The 20,982-nt window shown below is 50.8% G+C and overlaps 2 protein-coding genes across 5 annotated transcripts in view; one reads left to right on the top strand and one right to left on the bottom strand.

Annotated features, from left to right (window-relative positions):
* CYP27A1 (cytochrome P450 family 27 subfamily A member 1) overlaps positions 1–4,944 on the top strand; it is a 42,737-nt gene extending 37,793 nt beyond the window's left edge. Inside the window, exons 3-9 of the mRNA XM_082658426.1 lie at positions 2,276–2,475; positions 2,600–2,797; positions 2,950–3,122; positions 3,726–3,892; positions 4,098–4,179; positions 4,260–4,472; positions 4,610–4,944. Coding sequence (XP_082514552.1) covers positions 2,276–2,475; positions 2,600–2,797; positions 2,950–3,122; positions 3,726–3,892; positions 4,098–4,179; positions 4,260–4,472; positions 4,610–4,729 — 1,153 coding nt within the window. The 3' untranslated portion in view covers positions 4,730–4,944. The remainder of the gene's footprint in view (positions 1–2,275; positions 2,476–2,599; positions 2,798–2,949; positions 3,123–3,725; positions 3,893–4,097; positions 4,180–4,259; positions 4,473–4,609) is intronic.
* Positions 4,945–11,120: 6,176 nt separating this feature from the next.
* On the bottom strand, positions 11,121–20,555 carry PRKAG3 (protein kinase AMP-activated non-catalytic subunit gamma 3). Of its 4 annotated transcripts, none has more exons than XM_082658427.1 (15): positions 20,525–20,555; positions 20,092–20,131; positions 19,461–19,616; positions 18,712–19,115; positions 17,639–17,720; positions 17,116–17,174; positions 16,969–17,014; positions 16,720–16,774; positions 16,394–16,520; positions 16,093–16,258; positions 14,617–14,654; positions 14,292–14,438; positions 13,709–13,942; positions 13,358–13,531; positions 11,121–13,137 (listed from the first exon to the last, which is right to left on the bottom strand). In XM_082658427.1, the coding sequence occupies exons 3-13, from the start codon at positions 19,612–19,614 to the stop codon at positions 13,826–13,828; spliced, it is 1,395 nt and encodes a 464-aa protein (XP_082514553.1). In that variant the 5' UTR covers positions 19,615–19,616; positions 20,092–20,131; positions 20,525–20,555; the 3' UTR covers positions 11,121–13,137; positions 13,358–13,531; positions 13,709–13,825. The 4 variants fall into 4 exon arrangements, with proteins under 4 accessions (XP_082514553.1, XP_082514555.1, XP_082514554.1 ...); XM_082658429.1 differs by having other exon boundaries at positions 19,461–19,646; positions 20,525–20,541; XM_082658428.1 differs by lacking the exon at positions 13,358–13,531.
* Between the last annotated feature and the right edge of the window lie 427 nt (positions 20,556–20,982).

Raw genomic sequence — 20,982 nt, 5'->3', positions numbered from 1 at the left:
TGCATGTCTTTCTTTCTTTATTCCTGGTTCCTTCACAGGTGGGTGGTTTCAGAGCTTAATTTCTGGGCCCTTTTTTCAAGGTTCTGGGAAGAGAATAGAGAATGTTCTTCAAGAGCTCTTTAACCTGATGTCTGACCCTGAGGGCAAGATTTGTGTCTCAGGTATGCTCTACAATATTTGAGACCCAAATCTTGCCAGGGGAGTAAATCCTGGAAGTTAATTTTTTATGGTGACGGATGGTAACTAGTCTTATTGTGGTGATCATCTCGCAATGTATACAGATATCAAATCATTATATTGTACACCTGAAACCAATATAATGTTATATGTCAATTATACCTCAATAATAATAATAATAAACATTTGGGTCTCACAGGTTTTCACAGGTCAGGCCATCATTGGACTTGATTGCTCAGGTTTAGAACTGGAGCTAAACATGATATATACCCCTTTGTGATCTATTTATAACTGTTTACTCTAAAGCCAGTTTCCTAAATATGTTATACCATATATGTCTTTAAAAGCTATTTTGCTAACCTGTGATAACCTTTTTTGTTTTAACATATATGTTTTTTAAATCTCATTTTTTGAGTGACCGTCGTTTCCCCAAGAAATATTTTAACAACCACAGAAAGTTTCAGATTTAAGTCCTGCAGATCCTACTGTTAGAAGAGTTTTACTCTTGGAGAAGCACCTAAAACCTGAAGTTCCAATAAATAGGTCTATTCTGGTTTTTATTTCCTTTCCAACAACACTTTTAGTTTATCTTTTTTTTATATAAATTTATTTTATTTTATTTATTTTTGGCTGCGTTGGGTCTTTGTTGCTGCGCACGGGCTTTCTCTAGTTGCAGCGAGCGGGGGCTACTCTTTGTTGCAGTGTGCAGGCTTCTCATTGTGGTGGCTTCTCTTGTGGAGCACGGGCTCTAGGCTCGCAGGCTCAGTAGTTGTGGCACTCGGGCTTAGTTGCTCCACGGCATGTGGGATCTTCCCAGACCAGGGATCTAACCCGTGTCCCCTGCATTGGCAGGTGGATTCTTAACCAGTGCGCCACCAGGGAAGTCCCTAGTTTATCTTTTTGCAGGTTTTCCCCAACATAATAAAGAAAATTCCTGGGGTTTGAGGTTCATTTATTTATTTAGCTTGTTTTTTGAGGTTCATTTAAATAAAAATATATTTTAAAAATTTATTGAAGTGCAGTTGACTTATACTTCAAAATAAAAAACCTGAATTTTGCTTTCAGACTTTTTAAATGTTTTCCTTTTTAAAATACCTTATTGGTTTTTAAAATTCAAAAGTAATACTTATTGGAAAAATTCCATCCCATCCTCCTAAGTAATTCTCATCAGTAATTTGGTGTGTATTCTTCTTCCCTCCTTTGTGTTGAAACATGCAAATATGCATGTGTACATGTAGGATTTCCTCTCTTCCTCTTAAAACTGTACCATATTATACTTATTACTCTGCAACTGGCTTTTAAAAAATTGACCCATACCCAGCTTGCTTAGGAAAGGTAACAGGTTTGGGGGACAGCTGAAGGTGGCAGCAGCCCCTGAATATTAAGCTCCTGTATGGGAAGCATGTTTCCACCCACATGAACATCCCTGCCTAACTGGGGTGAGGCCCAACCACCTACTGGATGGCTATGGAAGAGAGCCTGGAGATCAGCCTGGTAGCTCACTCTGTCCCCTTGGCCTACGGAGCTAAGCAGAGCACAAAGGTCCAGAATCTGAGCACCCCAAGAACCCTCATTTGCTCCTCCTTCATTCCTCATCCTCCACACAGAGGGACTGGAACCACCGTAGCGCCATAGCTCATTTCACATACAGAAGATTCTGGAGTTGTATCATCCGAAGATAATCACAGTAAACATTCATTAAGCATTCACCATTTGCCAGGCACTGATCTAAGCATGTTAATTATCCTGCTAAGATACGCACTCTTATTATTGCCATTTTACAGAAGGGAAAACCGAGGCACAGAGGATTTAAGTCACCTGCCTAAGGTCACTCAGCCAGTCATCATCTGACCTGTGATTTGACCCTAGACAGACTCATTCCAGATGCCCACCTTAACTACTTCCTTTATGCTGTTAGTGAGATTCTGAAGTTTTGTGATTCAAAGATTCTGTTATTTGAAAGTTTGTGATTCTTTAATTCTAGGTCTAGGAGTCTGAGATTTTCCTCGAGTCCATAGGGGTCTCAGGGTGGGAAGATACCATCTAATCCAATCCCCACCAGATACTTACATTGGTGTCTCTCCTCCATTCTCTACAGGCAAGGACATCAGTGGTACCGGCTCCGCCAGGCTCTGAACCAGCGGTTGCTGAAGCCAGCTGAGGCTGCGCTCTACACAGATGCTCTGAATGAGGTGATTGAGGACTTCATGACTCGACTGAACCAGCAGCGGGCAGAGAGCGCCTCGGGGGACCATGTGCCCGACATCGCTCACAATTTCTACTTCTTTGCCTTGGAAGGTACCCCTGTGGGGAGAGGGGCTGGGTGGGCGTGAGTCAGGTAGGTTGTGCTGTCCTCCTCGAAGCCCCCTGGACTCTGTGTGCCATGGCCCTGCCTCCTGTGACGGCCCCTGTGCACCGCCAGCTGTTTGCTACATCCTGTTTGAGAAACGTATTGGCTGCCTGGAGCGCTCCATCCCCCAGGACACCGAGACCTTCGTCAGATCTGTCGGGCTCATGTTCCAGAACTCGCTGTACGCCACCTTCCTCCCCAAGTGGACTCGTTCCCTGCTGCCCTTCTGGAGGCGGTATCTGGATGGCTGGAACACCATCTTCTCTTTTGGTGAGGAGTCCAGGGAAAGAAGTTGGGGCGTGGGTCCCAGGGCCTGTGAGGTAACAGCCCCCTCAGGACCCTCTTCCGGGATCTTCTCTCTTGGTCCTTGGGAGAGCATGACTTTTGACCTCATCCTCCCCTGTTCTCCGTTGTCCCCACAGGGAAGAAGCTGATTGATCAGAAATTAGAGGAGATAGAGGCCCAACTTCAGACAGGGGGCCCAGAGAAGGCCCACATATCTGGTTACCTGCACTTCCTGCTGACCAGTGGACAGCTCAGTCCTCGAGACGCTGAGGGCAGCCTGCCCGAGCTGCTCATGGCTGGAGTAGACACGGTGCGTGAGAGGGGCAGGCGAGGAGACCAGGGCCTCCCAGCTCCCATCCTGAGCCAATTCCCTACTCTACCCCACCTGAGCCTGACCTTCATCAGATACCCGCTTCTCTCTCTGTAACGTGGATGTAGAGCTGGAAGGAAAACAGGGTGGTCATTCAGCCTGGTGGAGGCGGGCAGGGAGTGGTCCTTGTGTAAGAGGGATTCCCTCACGCCCTGGAGCCTCTGTCAGACAGGTGGGAAGTTTCATGTCACATCTAACCCACTCCCTCGTGCTGTCAGCTAAGCACAGAGTTGAAGAGCTTGCCCACAGCACCTTCTTAGTGGGACCTCTTTCCTGTCCTTTCGTCACATTGGATTTCTCTGTCACAGTCTTCTCTGCTGTTACAGTGCAGTTCTCCATCATATTGGTCCTTAGCCCACTGTGAAGTCACGTGGAGCGTGGAGGGAGAGCCCCATGAATCCCTGAGTCTAATCCTGCCACACTCGTGGCAAATTAATTTTTCTCCCACATTTTGCATGCATGCACTCACACACCCTCCCACCACCTTAACTGGCCTCTTTCTTAGAGATCTTTCCTCACTTCATCTCTTACTCTACCTCCCAGACGTCCAACACGCTGACGTGGGCCCTGTACCATCTTTCAAAGAACCCAGAGATCCAGGCAGCCCTGCATGAAGAAGTGGTGGGCATGGTGCCCGCCGGGCAGGTGCCCCAGTACAAGGACTTTGCCCACATGCCCCTGCTCAAAGCTGTGCTTAAGGAGACGCTGCGGTAGGATGCTGTCCCCGGGAGCAAGGGTCTGTGTGTGGACGAGGACTCAGAGACAGGACTGGGAGTGGGGGCTGGTAGGCTGCGGCCAGGGCCAGGGATGAGATGGGAAGAGGGTCCCGGGGGACCAGAGGGGTGTGGCCGAGGGGGTGGGCACTCTGCCCCTCCTTGGATCCAGAGGCAGATCTGCACGTTCTTTTACCTGCAGTCTCTATCCTGTGGTCCCCGTGAACTCCCGGGTCATCGTGGACAAGGAAATTGAAGTTGGTGGCTTCCTCTTCCCCAAGAACGTGAGTAGGGCTGGAGAGCCAGGGTTCCCAGGGGGCCCCTGCAGCCCTCTGCTGATGTGCCACCCATTCTTTGTCTGCAGACCCAGTTTGTGTTCTGCCACTACGTGGTGTCCCGGGACCCTCGCATCTTCCCTGAGCCGGACAGCTTCCAGCCCCAACGTTGGCTGAGGAAGAACCAGCCTGATGCCCTCAGGGCCCAGCACCCATTTGGCTCTGTGCCCTTTGGTTACGGAGTTCGGGCTTGCCTGGGCCGCAGGGTTGCAGAGCTGGAGATGCAGCTGCTGCTGACAAGGGTGAATGGGGAGAGACAGGAGGGCCGTGCGGGCCACGGGTGCTGAAGGAGGCGGGAGGCACGGGGTGGGAGCGTGCGGAGGAGGGCGGTGGATGGAGGCCACAGACTCTAATCGCCCGTGCGCCTTTTACTTCCCAGCTGATCCAGCAGTACGAGGTGGCCCTGGCCCCTGAGACGGGGGAGGTGACAAGTGTGGCTCGAATCGTGCTCGTTCCCAATAAGAAGGTGGGCCTGCGTTTCCTGCAGAGACAGAGCTGAGCCTCCTTCCCACCCTCCCTGGCACATGAAGAAGGAGAGGAAGGGGCTGCCAGGTACCAGAGGTTGGAGAAACTAAGTGTAGTTCCTGTAGAACCCTGAGCTTTTGCCACTTTCATCATTTTGAGCGTCTCCCTCTCAGATAAAAAGCCACCTCCGTGGCATGTCGCTAACCTTGGGGAAAATATAGAATAAAGGGGCTTTTATTCATAATTGGAGACCTTTGTGATTCTTTTTGACAACCCAGCATCTGAACCTCTTTCTGTGTTTGGGGAACACCCTCTCCCCACTTAGCAAACCTGGTGGGAGGCAGAACCGCCTCCCTTCGTGGAAGCTGAGAACGCCGTATGCTTTCCCAGACCTCACAGAGAAGCCTTAGCTTCGCCTGGCATTGGCTGAGGCCCTGCCCAAGTAGAAGCTGCAGAGCCATTCCCCAGGCACCGAGAGGACACCCTCTTTTGAATAGAAAGTGCTTAGATACAGGCAGTGACATGCTATAAAAATGGTCGGAAGAATTCTAGGCCAGGCCTACAGGAATGACTCTAGGGACACCACTGGGGGGCTGATCAGTCTGGAAAGCCCCGTGTTGGTCACACTCAGGAGAATGAGAGTTGGGAAGCTGTCACTACAACTGTTGGCCCCAGAGCTACTCCATGTCTCCCAGGTCTATGCTGACTAAAGAAAAAAAGAAAAGATGCCCCCTCCTCCCAACTACCCCTGACAACAGGAAGAAGAGGAGCAGCAGAGGGTGGTCTCTGTCTCACGACCACCTTCCAAATCTCTCACGTACAACTGAGAGGTGGAGCCTAAATCCCACCTGGAACTTCAAGAGGGTCTGGGGATTGTAGTTTCTAACTTTCCAGCCTCTTCAGTACAGGAAGCCAACAAGAAAGAAAGTGGGTTGGCATCGAGATCCCGTGTACCACAACACAAGCCTGAAAAGTCAACAAATCCCAGCCTCAAGGAGGCCCAGCCCTAGTGGGAAATTTCTGCTGAGTCATAGAAAACTAAAGCAGAATTTCTTCTGTCTGTGGGGATTTGAGTTTGAGCCTATTAAAAAACTCACGTCATTGCCCTGATTAAAATACTTCCATGGCTCCCCTCAGTCCTGAGGCAAAGTCCTAAGTGGCTTAGAAGACTCGGTGTTCTGGCACCCTGGCCTCCACACTCCCCTAGCCCCCCTCCACCCTTCCACAGCTGAGCCCAAATTCCTTGTATTTCCCTGAGCACATTATGCTCTTTCCGGCCTCAATACTTTGTACTTAATGTCTGCTGTCCTTGGAACACCCTCTTCACCAACTGGCCTGTCGTCTCACAGAACTTGCTCTTCCTCTAGACTCAGCTCAAATGTCGCCGCCTCTGCAAAGCCTTCCCTGACCTCTCAGGGTGAGCCTGAGCACTTCCTCTTGTGCTCTCCCCCGTCCACCCCCTAGAACCGAGCGCTCAGCCCGGTCACCGTGTCGTAGGCCCGACTGTCTCCCCAGCCAGCTGGGAGCCCCATGGAGGGCATAATCCCAATGTCGAACTCTGTGTCTAGCACAGAGTTAATAAAGGTAATGCATACATGTTTGTTGAATGCGACTGGAATAGGAGGAAGGGAAGGGAAGGAGAGGGGGGAAGATACAGAGCTTTCCATATTGAGAAGAGAAACCTGGAGAGAATTGGGCAGGATGCCTGATTATAAGGCCACGGCTCTCGAACCCACCTGTGCAGGGGTTCACTGTAAGAACTCTTTATAAATATAGAGGACGGGGGCTGGTCGCCAAGGGTGCTAGGATCTCTGTCACAAAGTCAACCAGGGCAGACTGCTGCCTTTCCCAGTGTGCTGCTCCTCAGACCACCAGGGGTCAGCTGCCCAAGCCATGTGAACGCCTCAGTGCTGGCACGCTGGGTGGCGGGAAGTCTGTGTGATGTGGCTTGGGATTGAGGTTTTGTAGAGCTGTCCAAGAGTGTCAGTGTCCATGTCTGCAGCTCAGTTTATGAATTTATAGGCTAATCTCACATCAAAATCTGTGAAGATCTCGTATATCCATAGGCTAGAATATTACTGAGCCATAAGAAACGAATGAAGTACTGAGTCATGCTACATCATTGATGAACCTTGAAAACATTATATGAATGAAGGAAACCAGACACAAAAGACCACATCTTGTATGATTCCACTGACATGAAATGTCTGGAATAAGCAAATCCATAGAGACAGAAAGTAAGTTAGTGGTTGCCGGGAGAATGGGGATTGATTTTCAATGGATACGGAGTTTCTTTGGGATGACAAGTGTGTTCTGGAATTAGTGGTGATGGTTGCACAACTTTGTGAATATACTAAATACCACCGAATTATACACACTGGAAGAGTGAACTTTATGGTATGTGAGTTAGATCTCAATTTAAAAAATCTATGAAGATCAGTGTGGTAAGATTATTGTAGAGATAGCTGCCAATGGAAGCCATACCTCCAGAGGCGCCACAGGAAATTGTGAAGCAGCAGTGCCCTACTGTGCATCTGCAGGGCCTAAAATCCAGTCTCTAATCAGAAATCAGCAATGCAGAACCGAAACAAGAGCTCAGAGGACTGGTGAAGTAATGATGTCCTTGTGAGGATTAATCAAAGAGCAGACTATATCCCCTTACATTTTGATGAGGTGTAGCCACAACCTCAGAGGCTCCCCACCAAAAGTGACAAGCGACAAGTTGTGTTCTAAAAGATATAAAAGCTGAAGAGCTATTAATGCAGCTGAAACCTTGCCCAGAGGTTGCTACTGGAAAGCCCACAGACACAGCACTGGGAAGAAAAGAGTCAAAGACTCCTACTCAAAACAGAGAAAAGGGACTTCCCTGGTGGCGCATTGGATGAGAATCCACCTGCCAATGCAGGCGACACAGGTTTGAGCCCTGGCTCGGGAGGATCCCACATGCCGCGGAGCAACTAAGCCCATGCGCTGCAACCATTGAGCCTGTGCTCTAGAGCCCGCGAGCCACAACTACTGAAGCCCGCGCGCCTAGAGCCTGTGTGCCTAGAGCCCGTGCTCCTCAATGGAAGCCACCGCAATGAGAAGCCCGCGCACCGCAACGAAGAGTAGCTCCCGCTCGCAGCAACTAGAGAAAGCCCGCGCGTAGCAACGAAGAGTCAACACAGCCAAAAATAAAATAAATTAATTTTTTTAAAAAAACAGACAAAAACAAAATACAGCATGGTCAAAGAGGTTTTCTCTTTATACCTGAGGTTCTTTAAAAAAATCTTTAAGATATTTATTGAAATATACCTACAGAAAAACGAATATGCCATAAGTGTACATGAAGTTCCTCTGCTTATATTGGGAGTTGAAAATGGCCTCTGTCTGTTTATTTTCCATCACATTGCCTGGATAAGACATTTAATGTAAATGGAAAAAATTACTTTCTTTGGCAATGATTCATTCAAATGCATATAATAGCTATAGCATACAATATTGTAAATGAACTATGCTTTAAATTTTTTTAAAAAATCCAAGGTTTAGAAAACACACACACAGATAGCTGCAGGATGGATGTGATGTAATACGTGGGCTCTTTCCCTTGCAACCTTCTCTCTGGAGAGTGAAAGCATCAGCCCTGGTGTGAGGGTTGGCCCAAAGGCCATCAGTGGCCAGTGATGGGGTGCATTTCCGGGGTCTGGGGGCTCAGGAACTCTGGACTGCCCCCGAAAGTCACAGTGCAGGGATGTCACAGTGAGGCTCCCTAATAACCCACCTGACTGTATAAGGAAAGAAGAATAGGATTTAGGATAATCACTGAAGAGTAGACATTAATTCAGCACAGCAGCTACATCTTTGCCTGAAAAGAATGTGCACATCTTGTTACTCCTAATTCCAGCTAATTTGAATTTGTTGGCCAAATTAGGATCCATGTTTCTGGGTACGACTTTGAGAAAACAGCTTGCCTTCTTAAACACTATGCAGCGCTCCTGGGAATAAAAAGAGAGAATCCAGTGTTTTCTGGCTATCCACATACTCGTGTTTTATAGAAGTTTTAGCCCTGAATGTATTTTGGCTTGGTAATATCGGTTTATTTTCAGGTCATTATTTATGCTCCACTTTTTTTCCCCAAAGTTAATCACTAGTTTTATTTATGTTTTTCATTGTTTGGTTTTTCTTTTTTTGTTTTTTTTTACACCTTTATTGGAGTATAATTGCTTTACAATGGTGTGTTAGTTTCTGCTGTATAACAAAGTGAATCCCCTATACGTATACATATAACCTCATATCCTCTCCCTCTTGCGTGTCCCTCCCACCCTCCCTATCCCACCCCTCTAGGTGGTCACAAAGCACCGAGCTGATCTCCCTATGCTATGCGACTGCTTCCCACCAGCTATCTATTTTACATTTGGTAGGGTATATATGTCAGTGCAACTCTCTCACTTCATCCCGTCTTACCCTTTCCCCTCCCCGTGTCCTCAAGTCCATTCTCTACATCTGCGTCTTTATTCCTGTCCTGCCCCTAGGTTCATCAGAACCTTTTTTTTTTTTTTTAAGATTCCATATATATGTGTTAGCATACGGTATTTGTTTTTCTCTTTCTGACTTACTTCACTCTGTATGACAGACTCTACATCCAACCACCTCACTACAAATAACTCAATTTCAATTCTTTTTTTTTTTTTTTTTTTTTTTGCGGTACGCGGGCCTCTCACTGTTGTGGCCTCTCCTGTTGCGGAGCACAGGCTCCGGATGCGCAGGCTCAGTGGCCATGGCTCACGGGCCTAGCCGCTCCGCGGCATGTGGGATCTTCCCGGACCGGGGCAAGAACCCGTGTCCCCTGCATCGGCAGGCGGACTCTCAACCACTGCGCCACCGGGGAAGCCCCAATTTCATTTCTTTTTATGGCTAATGTTCCATTGTATATACGTGCCACATCTTCTCTATCCATTCATCTGTCGATAGACACTTAGGTTGCTTCCATGTCCTGGCTATTGTAAATAGAGCTGCAATGAACATTCTGGTACATGACTCTTTTTGAATTATGGTTTTCTCAGGGTATATGCCCCCTAGTGGGATTGCTGGGTCATATGGTAGTTCTATTTTTAGTTTTTTGAGGAACCTCCATACTGTTCTCCATAGTGGCTGTATCAATTTACATTCCCACCAACAGTGCAAGAGGGTTCCCTTTTCTCCACACCCTCTCCAGCATTTGTTGTTTGTAGATTTTTTGATGATGGCCATTCTGACTGGTGTGAGGTGATACCTCATTGTGGTTTTGATTTGCATTTCTCTAATGATTAGTGATGTTGAGCATCATTTCATGTGTTTGTTGACAATCTGTATATCTTCTTTTGGAGAAATGTCTATTTAGGTCTTCTGCCCATTTTTGGATTGGGTTGTTTGTTTTTTTGGTATTAAGCTGCATGAGCTGCTTGTATATTTTGGAGATTAATCCTTTGTCCGTTGCTTCGTTTGCAAATATTTTGTCCCATTCTGATGGTTGTATGACTCCACTTTTAATATGCATGTCCAATAAAAACTTGCTCAACTGTCTTCATGGAACGGACTGTACATGGCATTGTGCTGAGTTCTTCCGCATTTAAGGATGTTTGAAAGAAGAGTAGTGAGAATACTAACAAATCATATATCTTTTATGTTGTGCCATTACTCTTAGCCAGTGCTTCTTGTAGATCTTAGTCATAACAAATTATAGATAGACCCAATAATGTGACAAATGATTTTACTAATCCTGAGAAGGAGGCATCCTTATTTCTCAGCATGCTGTCATGCTCCAAGTGTTAGTCATCATAAATCTCTAGTTTCTACAGAAAATAAATACAGTTGCCCAGGTTCCATGCCCAAGTCAGGAAACTAGTATTTCCAGGAATGGAGGCCCTGGAATTTGCATTTTATAAAGCTTCCCAGGTGATCCTGTTGCACATCCAGGGTTGAGAACTACTGAGAGGGTAGGGAGAGGAGAGACGGGTGATGCTAAGGAGGCTATGGGAATCTAGCCCGAAGGCCACAGAACCTCCGGGGGGCCTCGGAGGCCAGGGGAGGAGTTGGACAAACGATGCCGGGAGAACTTGATCAGAACAGGTTCTAGCGCATGAGCAGACAGGACAGCAGGGCAGGGTTTCACTCTTTCATTCTGTGCTTGGGTGGGAGTGGTTGCAGTTCCCAAGGCAACTCTTGGCCTCTCTTCCAGCAGCCATGGCGGGAGGGCTGGGCAAGAGCTGAGGGCTGGGCTGTGGTCAGAGCAGGGCTTCTGAGGCAGAAGGGTAGTACAGTCCCTCACAGAAGGGCCTGAGGGGGCAAACTGCTGGGTCCTCTGGATGGGGGGGTGCCCAGGAGGGTGGAAACTTACCTGTTTTCAACGGGAGCAGAAGGGGAAAGAGTGCTTTCCTCAGGCTGCCCTTTCCACCCACAGCCTGTGCTGTGACAGCTGAACTACTGTTCACACAAAGAGCCACCTGGGACAGCGCCTCGAAGACACCCTACTACACTTCGCTTAGAGCCAGTGGAGACGGCCCACCCCAGGCTCCCCAAGGACACTATCACTTGAGACAGCCCTGAGGGCACCCCCATCCCATCCTCCCACTTGAACCCAGGACCTTCCCAGGAGGGCCAGAGCAGAGCCAGCACTGACCTATTGGTTACGGCACAACTGGAAACAGAAGTTGAGTGTCTATGAGAAAATGCCTTCACTTACTGCCTGACTCATCAAGCACAGATGGCCCCACTCTGTTGGTCTGTGAGGTAAACGGGGTAGATCATATTTTAGAAATATTAACCTACCCTCTCTCCCTTGGACAGCAGATCTGCAGTGTCATTATCACGGGGGAGGGGGTGACACAGCAGAAGCCCAGTCTTGGCTTTGGAATTTCAAAAGCCTGACTCAACAGGGTAGGTAGCAAGAACTCAAGACACGTACAATGGATTTGGAAGACTATATGATGGGCTAGAGAAAAAGGCCCCCTCTTTCCCTACTACGTAAAAATTCCACAGGCTGCTGGGTATTGGGGAAGCAAAGAGACTGTAGACATTTGGGGGGGCCCTGAGAAAAGGGCCCTGACAAGGGAGCTGTGTCTGAAGTGAGAGGGGAGTATGACAAATACCCTAGAAAGGTTTGGAGATGATAAGGGTAGAAGAGCCCTGGGCCCCATGTTTCCTGTGTAGAGGCTAGGAAAACAGTAAAACACAGGGTAGACCAGACCACTTGCTGTCTGTCTCAGCAGATGGGCTTGGGATAGCCCCACAGAGCTTCCTAAAGTCCAGAGGGGTACAGGGCCAGGAGCTAGAATGTCCCTATGCCCCAGGAGCAGGCAGGCCCAAAGAGGCTTCATGGTAGGGAGTGAGGGAGCACCTAGCAGGGGCCATGCCCACCGGTGACCAACCAAGTGACGACTACATGGGAATGGGGATGTTTCAGCAGGTGCTGGCACGGGTGGATGATGATGGCTGAGGAAAAAAGTCTTGCACCACTTAAAGCCTCCCCCCATCACTGAACTTAACCCCAAGAATAGGTGGGAGAGGAACCCCAAATTGGCTGAGACTAATTTCTACAACCTGGTAAAATGGAGTTCGTAATAGAAATTACCTTTAGTGTTAGAAAAATTAAGTTACGTTTCTTACATATTAGAGTTTGTGGACTGAGTTGTACCCACTATGTAAGTAACTAACATTTTCTTTAGAGTTTTGCTGTAAATAAAAGATGAAAAAGAAATTTCGGTGGAATAACACTCCACAAGCAAAGGAAACGCCACTTGCAGTGTTTGTCAATTACAGATTTTCCTTCGGGTGTCATTGAATTCAGAAAGGACAGGGATCTTGCCGCAGGTTCAGATCAAATGACCATAGCATTTTCTGAGTGAAAGTTATAAAATCTAAGTTCACGGGCTGTTCTTTTTCTTTTTGTTTTCTCGATGGTTCATCCTCAGTGATCCAAACACAGGCCCTCCCTGGGGACTGAGAACACTGCTTGCTGGTGAGAGCTAAGGATGAGAAAGGAGGGGAGACCTCTCCAACAGGCAGCTCTACAAAACTGCTGCTCTGTGGGGACCCATAGGCAGCCCTGAAAGGCAATGCTGGGGGAGCAGGAGGGCAGTGGCAAAGTTGTGAGGAACCGCTAGGGCAGTTTCCATGGGGGAAGCACACCTGGGACCCCCAGGAGCTGGGGGCACGGGTGTCAGGTAGTCCAGAAGCCGAGGAATCCAGAACCCCTTCCTGAACCCATGGACTGAGGGCTCCCCACCCCACCGGGGCCAGGTAGGGGGAGAGCAGTGTGGGTGGTACAAATCAGTCAGCCCTGGGGTAATCCTAGTGCCTCTGGTTCAGAGAGCTCCAGGCTTGACTCAGCTGTTCTTAATTTCATCATTCCATGGTGGACCAGGCATTCCTGAGGTCTTCTGGGAGCACAGGCAGGGCAGGGCAATTGGGGAGGGCTGCAGAAGCCTGTGAAGGAAAGAGAAAGGAAGATTAAATGGGGAGGGGAGGTTGCCTTTCCAATAGGGGAGCCTCAGTCTTGCCATCCTTGCTAAGCAGGTGGAATCTGCACCTCCACCCTCTGCAAACCCCTAGCAAATGTGCTACCAGGAAAGAGCCTGAGACCATGTCAAACTGACTGCGATGAGTTCTTAGAGAGAAGCTCTCTCCTTTCAGCCTTAGTTCTTACCGAGTGTGGAAATTCCACTCAGCCCAGGTTTGGTAACTGGCTTCCTTCCAGTGGAAGTCCAAGCAGGCGGGAATTGACTTGTGAAAGGGCAGGTCGATCTCCTGGGAGCCCTGAAGTCACATCACTGCCTCCAGCCCCTGTCCACCCCTCTTATGAGGGCCTCCATCACCTCAGCTGAGAATGGGACAAAGCAGTGGCCCCGCAGTGAGTCCTGACACTTGTAGTTTTCACGAGGCTGCTCAGCTCTGAACTGGGCCACTCCCATCCTCAGGGGGGCCCCAATCTGAGATCTGGGTGCCCGGGGAGACTGAGGGGCTGGAGCTGAGGTCAATGGCCCAGGGCAGAGCCTACCTGAACGAGAGCCGAACCAGCAAAAGGGGGGTGGGGGGAGGTGAAGGCCGAGTCCCCGGCTCCCTTCGCTGGCTTCCGGGTGTGGAAGGTGGCCTAAGAGTGAAGACTCTGATGCTCTCATGCCCCGAGGGCGTCGATGCCAGCAGGGCTCAGCACCAGAGCCTGAAGGATGTCGGAGAGGGACACCACACCCAGGAGGTGCTGGGTCTCATCCACGAGCACCAGCCGGTGCACCTGTGGGTCCACAGAGGCTCACTGAGGGGCAGCGCCATGTGGCTACAGCAGCCAACGAGGTTGACACTGAGAATTAGGGCAAACAATTTAACATAACTGTGGGGGCAAGAGAGTGCCTCCTAGAAACCAGTTAGCAGTGGCTCTGCCTGCCCTAGGGTGGTCAGCTGGCTGCGGCCCTTGGTCCGAGGGCCCCAACGACAGGACCAGTCGCCGGCCAGTGTGCACACCAAGAGCTTGGCCGTGAGATGGGAGGACAGGGCAGGTGCCCAATGGATAGGGCTAGCTGAAACTGCTCATGAGAAGGACTGGGCCCCATGTGTTGGGAGCATGTGCGAAGGGGTGTGGGTACCTGCTCCTGGACAATCCGGTCGATGACTTCCCCCAAGGTCTCGTGGGGCTGGCAGGAAACGACTTTCTCCAGACACAGTGTCCTCTGCCTCAGTGCTTCTCCCACACTCACATCCAGGTGATTGTATGTTTGTTGGGCTGCCAGGTGCTGGGCAGGAGGGAGAACCGCTCTTAATCAGCCCTCGGCCAGGCTCCAGCCCCACAGATATCTCCCTCTATACACTTGTAAAGGCCCCCCTGGTCCACAGATACTCCCCCACATCGATCCCCCCACCTCAGCCTCCCTGTGGCACCCCCAGCTCCCCTCTATTCCCCCAGACACTTACAATCACATCAAAGCGGGAGTAGAGGCCCACGACCTGTCCTGCAGGGGTTGGGGGGCCGGGGAGGAAGGTGAGAGAAAGGGGAGAGGTTCAGGTCAGAACCAGGATGCTGTGTAGGGGCCCAGGGCGGGCTTGCGGAGTGAACTCCTCAACATCCTCCCCACCCCCAGGCTACTGGCTTTATAATGAGGCATCAGGCTGCCACCACCCTGAACCCACAGATCAAACAGTATCTCAGAGACACCTGACATCATGCCTCCTGATGTGAGAAAATATGAGTACATGACATCACCTCTGAAATATTCTAGCCTCAGTGTATAGCCTGGGGACTTCCCGGGTGGTGCAGTGGTTAAGAATCTGCCTGCCAATGCAGGGGACACGGGTTCAAGCCCTGGTCCGGGAAGATCCCACATGCCGCGGAGCAACTAAGCCCGTGCCCCACAACTACTGAGCCGTGTGCCACAACTACTGAAGCCCGCGCGCCTAGAGCCCATGCTCTGCAACAAGAGAAGCCACCACAATCAGAAGCCCGCACACCGCAACGAAGAGTAGCCCCCAGTCGCTGCAACTAGAGAAAGCCCGTGCGCAGCAACGAAGACCCAACACGGCCAAAAGTAAATTAAAAAAAAAAAAGTATAGCCTGAACCTGATCGAGACTTTAGAACTAATTTCCAGTTTACAGGAAACACAGGAAGAGAGGAACAATGTACAGGCCAACTGCAGAAAACAGAAAAATCTCTGGAAGTGGGACGTTCTATAGGACAATAGACCCAGGCTTCTCATCATCAACATCACGAAAATTAAGTGGGGAGGGAACTGTTCTAGATTAAAAGAGACTTATGGGACAAAAGAAGCAAATTCAAAGCATAGACCTTAATTGGATCTTGATTTGAACAAATCAACTATAAGAAAAAGATATTCTTGGGGAAAATGGGGAAATGGAATTAGGATTGAATATTAGATAGCATTAATAAGTTATTCATAATTTTGTTAGGTGATGTAGGAAACATACTTGTTTTAAGAGATTCAGATGAAGTGTTAAGAGGTGAAATGACATGATTCTATAATATAATTTACTTTAAATTACTTCAGTGAAAAAAAAAAAGAACTGGTTAATGGCAATGTGTTAACAGTAGTTAATCCGGGTGGATAGGTGGGGTTTGTTATAGAGTTTTTTCTACCATTTTCACACATTTGAAATTTTTCATAATCAAAAAATAGATTAAAACACTTCTTGATATTCAGCTTCATTATGGTGATTTTTAACTTTGAAGCAGTTTACAGCCATGGCTCCTTTAACCCTTTTTCAGAGCAAGAAATTGAGGTCTGGCTCAGAGAGGCTAAGTAACTGATCCAAGGCTCAAAGCAGGCAGAGACTTGTAGCCCTGACTCCATCCTGGGCCGCGAGCTGATGTCACATAGACCCCTGCTACCCCCCAGTCCCACCCCAGCCAGAGCCCCCATCTTGGGCGTAGGTACCAGCTTCGTTGACCACAGGCAGTGCAGACACGCGCCGGTCCACAAAGATGTCCAGTGCGGTCAGGATGGGTGCCGTTTCTAGCACCATGGCCAAGTCTCGGAACGTGCCGATGCCCACATCTTGGATGGTGCAGGAGAGGAAGGAGGGCCTGGGCAGCAGGGTGCCCTGCTTGGGTTGGGGCCAGGTAGGGATGAGGGTGGAGTAGTCCCCAGAGGGCTCCCAGCTGCTCCCTCCCCAATCCCTAGGGCTGAAGACTTCTCTGCCCCTCGGGTCTCCCCCTGAGGCTGTGCCCAGGCTCACAAAGATGTGCAGGAACTTGAGCAGCCGCTTGTGTGTGAGGATGTGGAGCACAGCGCCTGAGACTGGGTCCAGGACTGGCAGGCGGTGGATCCGGTTCTTGATGAGGGTATAGACGGCTTCGAACAGGCTGCAGAAGTGGGAGCAGTGAGGCTGGGGCAGCCTGGGGAGAGATGCCCTTCATCCCAGCCCCCGGAAAGGAGGACAGGGTGCCAAGGCTGCCTTGTCCGCAGTTTGCCGACGGTGAGCCCGTGAGTTCAGAACAGAGGAGCTGGGGAAGGGGTCTGTGCAGGGCAAGGAGGCCCAAGTGGGTGGCTGGGGACGCTTACCTGTCACTGGGAGAGATGGAGACCAGAGGCTTGAAGGAGCCTTGAAGGTAGATCTCTGCAGGAAAAACTGGAGTCATGCCAAGGGAACTGGCCACCCTGCCTCACCCAGCAGCCCCCAGCCCCTCGGGTCCCCTGGGCTCCCTATTGCCTTCTCCCTGCTCCCCCCAGGAGATCCCCACCGCCCATCCTCTGCCTGAAGTCCTTAGCCCTACCCTCACCCTCACACCCTCGGCCCCTTTGCCCACTCACCCCTCCAGGTCTCAATCGTATGTTCTTCAATCTCATAGATCTGGACCTAGAACATCAACAGAACTCCTGAAGTCAGACTTGGGCCCCCTGAACTCCCTCCACCCCAGCACAGATGGGTGCCGCCGGAACCCCCAGCCCACTCCTCACCAGGGGGGACCTGTAATAGCGGTGCAGCACCAAGATGAAGTCTGTGATGGTCAGCATCCCTGCGGGGTGTGGGGGGGAACGGGGGTCAGCCTGGGACTTGGGGTGGAAGGCAGGCTGAGGGCTCAGCACCCCTGCCCCACCTGGCCAGTGTCCTCGGACTGAGACAAAAGTGGGGTTTCGGAAAGAGGAGGGTAGGGCAGCTCCTCCCGTCCCTGAGAAATGGGGTTCTCCCTTTTATGCTTCCCCTGTAATTTCTCTCCTTTCCTCCCCACTTTTTCTTTTCTCCACATTTCTTCCTCTTCCTTTTCTCTTTTCCTACTTAGCACCTATGACATGGGACCATGGGGTAGTAGAGCTGGAGGGGTCAGCTGGTCACAGCTATCCCACAGATGGGGTCTCCCAGCTGGCACATTTTCCCCAGCTCAGCTCAAGCCTGTGGTGTGTCAGAGCTCAGCCCCAGAAGCACCCCACAAGTTCACCCTTTCCCTTCCCCGCCACCTCTGCCTCCCCAGCCCCTTCTCACCCACAAAGCTCTGCTTCTTGCTGTCCCACAGAGGTGCCGCCCGGACGCCATTGGCCACCAGGGCGAAGAAGGCCTTCTTGATCTGAGCACCGGGGAGAACAGTCGAGGGTGAGTTGCTCACTGCCCCTCAGAGTCCCCTGTCCCAACCGGGGTCCTTCCACAGGGCCTTCTCCCGGGCCCTCCACTACACGAGCCTGCCTGCCACTCGACATGACCCTTGTCGGCACATTTGCTACAGAGATAAGGCTGCTGGTGGCCAGAGGCACTGAGGTGACCCCTTACCAGACACACCAGGGTGTAGGAAACTAACTCAGTGTTTCTACACCAAAGTCATATGTGTACATATGCACACAGGATAGTTTTGGCTAATCTAAGTACTAGAGGTGTAATTATTTATATGTTATGTATGAGATATTTTTTTCTAAATAAATTTTACATTGACTCATTTTGGCTTCATCCTAAACAATATTATCTATATAGGCTGGTTGTATTTTTCTAATACATATCAAAATAAATACAAAACTACTAAGTTAAATATATTTGTCTATATACTGCTAGAGTCAAATAGTGAACTGTGGTCATACATACACCCTGCTTCTTCTCTACACTACACACTGCTCTCCTATACGCGGTGAGAAGAAAGGGATCAGGTGTTTCGTAGCCTAGCCTACTGCAAGAGTGGGGACCAGAGCTCATCCTATTTTTCTCTTTTCAAGAGTTCCCCGCTCTTTGTCCTAAGCCACCCTGCAATGTTTTCCAAACAATTCGGGGCGTGCAAAATGCTCACTCTCATCCTGGGTTGGCCCAGGAGTCCTCTGAAACTTGTAGGGTAAAGCAGGCCTTCCTATCCCCATTTTAGAGATGAGCGAAGCACAAAGACCTACTCCAAACCCTATAGATGCTGTTGCAGAGCTGGGATGACAATTAGGGGGTGTACACAGAGAGAAAAAGCCCTCCTCTGCTGGTCTCCATGGTGCTAAGAAGGAATTCTGGAAGGGGCTTGTAGCGGGGCAGGGCTGGCAGGGCATCCTGGGGGCTGTGAGGATGGAGGTGGGGCAGAGCTGTGGCCTCACCTGCAGCATGGTGTCGAAGATGACTATCTTGGAGCTGGTTGCCATGGCATCGTAGCAGGTGTGCTCCTGCATGAAGTGCATGTAGACCTGGGCCCCTGGCTTCTGCAGCTCATCGTCCCAGCTCAGCCTGGGTAACAGTGCCTGCGGGGACGGGCATGGGGCCGGCCTCTCTTCCACCAGGCCGAGCTCATCGCCCCAGGCTGCTGTGGCTGAGAACTCTATGCCCACATCCAGATCGTCTGTGCTGGAGCTGGAGGCTGAGGCTGCACAGTCAGGGGGGAGGATGTCCCGCTCTGCTGTGGGGGAGCCCACCCCAGCCAAGGGAGCAGCTTGGGTCCAGGGTGTGGCCTTGGGGAATGTGGCCTCCAGCCCGGTGGACTCAGCAGCTGGCCTGGACTGGAGACCTGTTCGGGGGAGAGGACAGTAACTCCATCTTCCAAAGCACTTTCTCATCTGCTGTCTCCGTTCATCTTCACAGCAGCCTTGGGAAGCCTGGATGTTGAGGCCCCCATTTTGCAGGTGAGAGAGCTGAGTCTCAGAGAGTCACAAAGGATGGTGGCTCTGTCCTGAGTTGGCCATGCTGGGCCCCTGGGTCAGCTATGCAGTTGTCCTCTCCCATGTGGGGAGACTGAGGCCACACAATGTCATGTGTCTGTGTTATGGGGAGATCCAGGGCAGAGCCTGGCCCCAGGATCGGGGACTTCCCACTGCCCCCAGTCCCTTCTTGCCAGAACTGGCCTTGGCCTCACCTTCCCCCAGGCCTGGCGGCTCCCCTTCCTCTACATCCTCCTGCCTTGTCCATCTTGAAGCCTTGGTCCCCTGTTCCCCATGGCTTCTTTCTGAGCTGGTGGTCATGGCTGGTGACGGCCATGAAGTGCTATCTCCTTGCTCTAGGAAGCTCATCTCTGGAAGGGGGAATGGGGCCTGTTTGGTTACTGGGGAGTAACACAATAAAATCAATTAAAATGTTATGAGCGATAATATTTGATATTTGCAAGCTTCCAAAGGGCTTTTCCACCAACATGTTTCTCATTCAAACCTCATAGCAATCTTATAAGGGAGGCATTATCATCCCTGTTTCACTAACAAGGGAACTGAGATCAGAGAGGTTAGCAATTTGCCACATATCACACAGCTAGTAAGTGATAAAGTCAGGAGGGTCCAAATCTTCAGACTCGAGATCCCCCCTTTCTGCTTCTGAAAGAGGAAGGAGGAGGTGAGGTAAAAGGCGGAAGAAGAAACAAAGAGGAACAAAGAAGGAAAAGGAGAGGGAGACAAAAGCCAGACTAGTAGAGTGGGGGAGATTGGGGGCCTAGAGACACGGGAGAAAAGGAAGTGGGAGAAGAGGCTGGGCCCAGGAGGAGGGCCAGCCGCACCTACCTTGGTGCTCAGGTCCCAGGAGGCTGCTCCAGGAGGGGGTCTGCAGGGAGAAGAATGTCTGAAGGGGTGGGGAAAATGCCCTACACTCTGAACCAAAGGGAGCTCCCCTTCCCACCACACACACACGCCACAAACACACACACACAAACACCCGCCTCACAAACACACATAAACACACACAACCTACCCAAACACTTATGCGCACTCGGAAAGCCACATATTCAACACTTCCCAGACACACACAGGACCACATAGACTCACGCAAAGAATATACACATGCAGACACCCTCATGCTCACATACAGAGAAAATCCTGGTCAAACACACCCACACGCACGCACACGCGCACACATCCACGCGGTGGTGCGCTCCCGGCCCTCCGGCCTCAGCGGCTCCAGCTCCCGCCACCCCACCCCAGCCCGGGACCCCGGTACCCTGCGCAGCGCGTGCTCCGGCTCCGGCGGGCTCCAGGAGCGAGTGCGCAACACTGTATCTGGGCAGCACTATTCTGGGCCCGGCCCCTGGCACCCTGCCCTCCCGTATCGGGTTCTCTCTGATTGGGTGTCGGGCAGTGGGAAGGAAGGGGTCCAGCCGCTCAGCTGCTCCAGCTCGGCAACCTGCGGGCCGGCGGGGAGGGGTGGGGCGCGTGTGGAATCTCGATGCCTGCTCATGGGCTGCCTCCTGGGTTTCCGAGGACAGGGAAGAAGGACCCCGCTGTGAGGGCACTGGGGTGGGACGAGGTGGACTGTCAGAGTCCTGGGTTTCTTCTCTGAGGGCCTCTGTCATCTTTGTCAGGCGCCAAAGGAGGGAAAACAGAGGCGCGTGAGCTGAACTCTCTTCCTTTTACAGCTTCGGTCGTGGGTGGTGCTAAAGTTAGAAAGGGCAAGTTGCA

This window comes from Grampus griseus (assembly GCF_964374135.1).
Source record: "Grampus griseus genome assembly, chromosome: 7".
NCBI lineage: Eukaryota > Metazoa > Chordata > Mammalia > Artiodactyla > Delphinidae > Grampus > Grampus griseus.
The sequence above is the reverse complement of the archived record's forward strand: the minus strand, read 5'-3'. Positions and strand labels throughout refer to the sequence as shown.

Bases quoted from the DNA above. Each gene is read 5' to 3' on its own strand.
- PRKAG3 (XM_082658427.1), bottom strand. From the start codon at position 19,614: ATGAGCTTCCTAGAGCAAGGAGATAGCACTTCATGGCCGTCACCAGCC. The intron at 17,175-17,638 runs GTGAGAAGGGGC...CACACCCCGCAG, and splicing joins CAAGAAGCAGAGCTTTGTGG to GGATGCTGACCATCACAGAC. The intron at 13,943-14,291 runs GTACCCACACCC...GTGGACCCACAG, and splicing joins ACCGGATTGTCCAGGAGCAG to GTGCACCGGCTGGTGCTCGT.